This window comes from Myotis davidii, unplaced genomic scaffold (genome assembly GCF_000327345.1).
Source record: "Myotis davidii unplaced genomic scaffold, ASM32734v1 scaffold424, whole genome shotgun sequence".
In the NCBI taxonomy this organism is placed as follows: Eukaryota; Metazoa; Chordata; class Mammalia; order Chiroptera; family Vespertilionidae; genus Myotis; species Myotis davidii.
Window position 1 is genome coordinate 205,285 of NW_006295827.1, and position 5,845 is coordinate 211,129.

The 5,845-nt window shown below is 47.7% G+C and overlaps 1 protein-coding gene across 1 annotated transcript in view; it reads left to right on the top strand.

The window, feature by feature from the left end:
• Positions 1-6: 6 nt before the first annotated feature.
• KCTD7 (potassium channel tetramerization domain containing 7) overlaps positions 7-5,845 on the top strand; it is an 8,643-nt gene continuing 2,804 nt past the window's right edge. Inside the window, exons 1-2 of the mRNA XM_006770844.2 lie at positions 7-203; positions 3,051-3,220. Of these exons, the coding sequence (XP_006770907.1) occupies positions 60-203; positions 3,051-3,220 (314 nt within the window). The 5' untranslated portion in view covers positions 7-59. The remainder of the gene's footprint in view (positions 204-3,050; positions 3,221-5,845) is intronic.

Consider the following 5,845-nt stretch of genomic DNA (forward strand, 5'->3'; position numbering starts at 1 on the left):
CGCCGCCGGGTCCGTTGCCCGTCTGCCCGAAGCCGCGCCCACTACCCAGAGCCAGAGGGATGGTGGTAGTCACGGGGCGGGAGCCAGACAGCCGTCGCCCGGACGGTGCCATGTCCAGCTCCGACGCCGAGGACGACTTTCTGGAGCCGGCCACCCCGACGGCCACGCAGGCGGGGCACGCACTGCCCCTGCTACCCCAGGAGGTACCTGCACTGAGCGGGCTGGGGGAGGAGCGTAGGGGGATGGATCCGCAGGTGCTGGGCAGAGCTGACCTTGGGGTGTCAGCCCGCTAGGTTCGGGGATCCCGGGTGGGGCTGAGGGCGGCTCCAGAGGGGCTGCCCCCTCCCCCGCCTGTAAAATGCACCAGGTGTGTCTTCCCTGCCACAGAGGTCACCTGGCCCCGAACCCCTCCTTTCAACATTCACCGCCAGGAAGGTTGATTTAGTCCGTGCAAAGGGGACCTGGGAGCCCCAAGAGATGATCGTGCCCCAGAGAAAACCCAAGAGGCCTTGGTGGTCACCCAAACCCCGCGTCCGGCCGCCCTGACAGTGGAGTAAGGCACTGTGTGCAGGTAGAAAGCAGGCCAGTGGTTGATGTGTCCACCCTCATCCGACAGCTCCCTGGCTTTCCCTCACCAGCTGCCGTGCTGTAGTGCCCAGTGGCTTCCCCTGGCCTTCGGGTGAATGACAGGATCATAGTAACACCTGGAATGACCCGTAGGAAGAGGGAAAAGAGTAGGAAAGGTTGGCACTGCAGGGCCCTGAAGAGAGAGACTAGAAAGGAGGAGGAGCTAAGGGAGTGTCAGCTATGGGAGAATGTGATGTGTGGAAACTGGAGGATGGTCAGCTCCCCAGAGGGGCTGGGCAGGGCTAGGTGAGGCTTTGGGGAACCAGACAGTGTTATTTGGGGGCTACAAGTCCATAGCGTTAACATCAGGGGGCCCTTGTGAAAATGAGCAAAACTCTACAAGTCCTCTTTGCAGTTGGGAAAAAGGAGCCATTAGAGCAGCAGTTCTTAACCCTGGGGTCGAACGACCCTTTCACAGGGGTCGCCTAAGACCATTGGAAAACACATATATAATTACATGTTGTTTACAGTAGCAAAATTACAGTTATGAAGTAGCAACGAAAATAATTTTATGCTTGGGGGTCACCACAACATGAGGGACTGTATTAAAGGGTCGCGGCATTAGGAAGGTTGAGAACCACTGCATTAGAGACACGGTGGTACTGTTTTTGTGTGCATTGTCATTGGGGGGACCATGTGGCTTGGAGGAAAGAATACAGACTCAGAGACTGGAGGCCAAGACTCCAGGGCCAGCGCCCCAACAGAGTACATGGCTCCATGTGAGGTCTAAAACTGTTTTTTTGTTGCTTTCTCCTCTCTGCCTCAGTCTTTTTCTCTCTAATATGGAGCAAACACTTGGATTGGTATGAGATATCTTTGGTATGCACATGGATTATTTGAGTCTTTGCTATGCACCTAGAACAGCTTTAGAGGACCTATAGAATAAGCAGAAGACATTTCCTGTCCTTTGGGTGCAAAGGAGTAACAGTGCATATATACATGGAACTGTCAATACTATTTCATTCACCCGTTCAGTGCATATTTGGGTGTTTACTGTGAGACAGGCACTGCGCAAGGCCCTGGGTAACTTTTATTTAATGTATATTTACCCTGCTTTAGTCACAAAGAATTTGAAAGCTGGGAAAAGGACTTACTAAATAAATATACATAGACTTTCACTGGAGCCTGAGAGATGTCGTCATATTGAAAAGTATGCACTGGGACAAAATGTTAGTTAATCTGGAAGAGGAGAGTTGGAAAATTAGAGAGAACTGCCCTTGTTTCTTTCAACATAATGAGCAGTGAAAGATATCAAAAAGAAAAAGAACAGAAAACATCCCAAGCATTTTAGGGAGAACCTAGAGCAGTGATGGCGAACCTTTTGAGCTCGGTGTGTCAGCATTTTGAAAAACCCTAACTTAACTCTGGTGCCGTGTCACATATAGACATTTTTTGATATTTGCAACCATAGTAAAACAAAGACTTATATTTTTGATATTTATTTTATATATTTAAATGCCATTTAACAAAGAAAAATCAACCAAAAAAAAAATGAGTTCGTGTGTCATAGGTTCGCCATCACTGACCTAGAGCTTCTCAGGACAACGCTATCCCATCATTCCCTGTCCTTCACCCTGTCCTTGCCTCCAAAACCTTAGCTGGACTGGGACTCATCTCACACTATAGATGAAGAAGGAATTATTGGACAGACATCCACAAGCCCTGCTGTGGGCGGCCTCACCATTGGGAACAAGATACTGTTCCTGCCTCAGGAGCTTGGGGTCTAGCAGAGTGGGCCGCCAGAAGAAAATAAACCACCAATGTAGTGTGCTAGGCACTGTAACGGAGGAGAATGCAGCATACAGTGAAGGCAACAATGGAAGGAGTGTTTGGTTAACTCTGTCTTGTGAGCTGGCAAGGGACAATAGAACAGAAATGCTCACCTATTAGAACTTGAATAGAAGCTCTTAGAATGAGTGGCTGCTGGTAACCTATATGGCGCCTGGGTGTGAATTGGAAAAAGAACACACATCTGGGCTAGCAGATTACTCTCATCCAGGCACCTGCAGTGAACAGTGTACACCACCATGTGGGGCAATCGCAGCTGCTAGATGGGCAAAAGGATAGCGGTGAGAGCATTTTGGACAGAGAAGACAGCATGAGCACGGGTACAAAAATGGTAAATTCGGGAAGTGAATGGAGGACAATGAAGGCTTTGAACTCTAGAGCAGAAACAATAGGATTGGGGTGGAGGGACCTGATTTAGGAGTAGTCAGGAGGATGGATAGCGCTTGGCAACTGGTGAGTGTGGGGAAAGGGAGGAGAGAGGAGTGTTTTGGTTTGGGGTTTTGGTTTGGGGTGACGGAGTGAATGGTGAGGCTTTGATCAGACCCAACAAGACTGCAGACAGAGCAGCCCGGCTGTCATTTTTCTTGCCTGGCTGAACATGCAGCTGTTTTGTGTGGGTGTTTTTTTTTTTTCAGTTTCCTGAGGTTGTTCCCCTTAACATCGGAGGGGCTCACTTCACCACACGCCTGTCCACCCTGCGGCGGTACGAAGACACCATGCTGGCAGCCATGTTCAGCGGGCGGCATTACATCCCCACCGATGCTGAGGGCCGGTACTTCATTGACCGGGACGGCACGCACTTCGGGTATGTTTCTCCCTCTACGATCATCTTTGTCGTCCTAGCAAATGAGGGACCTGGGTGGGTATGGGGCTTTCGTATCTTCCGTAGAACCTAGAAGAGGAGAGAACATACTGACAGAATTTAATAAATGTGTCTATTAAAATGGATCAAAATTTTTAGTTTCTTTTCCAGAGGAGACAAGGACAGCTGGAGAAATCTCAGGTAACACACACTGGCTGGTTGTGATGTACCTGCTTCTATCCTACGTCATTTAAGACTGTGGAGTTGTCCTCTTGTGGAAAGGAATAGGTGTGATCCCACCTAGAGGTGGGGAGCTCCAAAACAGCTTTTTGGAGAATATCCTCAGATCAGATTCCGGGGGATCAGCGTTGCCCTTAGGGAGGAAGCAGGTTGTGTGACAGTAGTTCCCTGACTTTTTTCAATAGATTAAAAAAATGTTTTTATTGATTTTTTTTTAGAGGGAGAAGGATAGAGAGATAGAAACATCGATGAGAGAGAAACATCATCGATCGGCTGCCTCCGGCAGGCTTCCCACAGGGGATCACTACCCAGGCATGTGCCCTGACCAGGAATCGAACTGGTGACCTCTTGCCTCCTGGGTCAATGCTCAACTGCTGAGCTACACCAGCTGGACGTAGAAGTTTAAAACAAATAAACAGGAAAGGTGTGGGAAGGGCCAACAAAGGGTTGCCATCCTTCAATGTTGCCCAGAAAAGTTTCAAAAAAAACAAAAGAACCTTCAATTATTACTGTCATTTTAACACTAAAACATGGAAACACAGACTCTCAGAAAATAGTCTTTCCCAAAAAAGGACTTCTGACAACCTTACACATAAACCATTTAAAGACTTTTTTCAGTTTCCTTGTTGGTGAAATGAGAAACAGTTATAGCGGCCCTGCAGGCCTGTCATGTGGATTAAATAGGGAGCCTTGGTGTGACCCCTGGCCTGGTCCATTCAGAGTATATGGCTGAAGCTCTTTCCCCTTCAGTCTAACTTTGGAGATGACTGAAGAACGAGCGTGGTCCTTGACCTTGGACAAAACGACCAGGGGGGCAGAAACTCTCAGTCACTGCACCTGTGATGGCCTCCAAGTAGCATTTCCCGCATGGGGAGAAGGTCATTTCCCTCCTCAGAAAGGAGACTCTGGTCAGATAACTTGCTCTGAAGCATATGGGTTTCTCCATCGGGTTGTCCGCAGCCTCCAGTGCTGAGAAAACAAAGTGTCACATTGCTGGGCAGAGCTATAAAAAGGTTTTTGTTTGCAGGCTGTTTGGGGGAGGAAAGCGCTGGCCCCAGCTGGCAGCTCCCACAACACTCGTGGCTGGGCCTTGCCCTAGGGATATGTTTTTCAGAGCTTACCAAGGTTTGCTTAAGATCCTGGAGGACCAGTTTTAGGAAGGGTTGTGGGGAGGGGAATAGGATTTGGCTTTAGCTGGAGAATGACAGAGCAGGCAAGGGTGTTGGGCAGAAAAGTAAGATATTGTGGCATTTATCCTCAGACCGCTAGGCTCCAGTGGCTTATGATTCATCATTAGCAGATGAAGTTGTTGAAAGACTCAGATGAAGTGTCCTGGCAGGGTAGCTCAATTGGTTAGAGCATCTTCCCGATACACCAAGGTTGCAGGTTTGATCCCCGGTCAGGGCACATACAAGAAGCAACCAATTAATGCATAAATAAGTGAAACATCAAATTGATGTTTCTCTCTCTCTGTAAAATCAATTAGAAAAAAAGACTCAGATAAAGTAAAATAGGAATTTAGGGCATTTGCTGGGATAAATTTCTCTGCTGGTGTAGCTCACACACCCCTAGCACCTGCCACGGAGACTGCTTAGGCCTCCACTTGGGACAGTTTCCCATTGTGATCAATAAAGAGTGCTTAGGATTACAGTCTGGACCACTGTGGGTGTGGACTTGGAGTCAGCCGTTTCTGCATCTGAGCCTCTGGCTAATTGTGGCCCCTTGAGCAAGGTTGCTCCTTAGCGTATTTGAACCCCCACTTTTTTCCTCATTTATAAAATGGACATAAGATGACATTTATCCCATAATAATATTGTTGAAAGGATTCAGTGGGATAACATAATAGTAGCTGACACGGATTAATATTTGAGTGCTAGCTGGTGTTGCATTATAGTCATAGACTAACTAGAGGGGTGACAGCTTAATCATGGAATTTACTCACATATCTTTACAGAAAAGCCCTTGCCACACCGTCCAGGGATGGATTGGATTACTCTTAACACTAAACAATTTGAAAAGAGCCCTAGCTGATTTGGCTCAGTGGATAGAACATTGGCCTGCGGACTAAAGGGTCCTGGGTTCGGTTCCAGTCAAGGGCACATTCCCGGGTTGTGGACTCGATCCCCAGTAGGGAGGCCTGCAAGAGGCAGCGGATCAATGATTCTCTCTCATCATTGATGTTTCTCTCCCTCCCTTCCTCTCTGAAATCAGTAAAAATATATATTAAAAAAAGAATTTGAAAAGAGAATTAAAATAACTGAATTTTTATTTTAAGAAAATGCAGTATGTGATTTTTAAAAATTTCTCTTTATTGTTGAAAGTATTACAGATGGCCCCCCTTTTCCCCTCATTGTCCCCTCCCCGCTTTCCCCAAGCCTTCACCACACT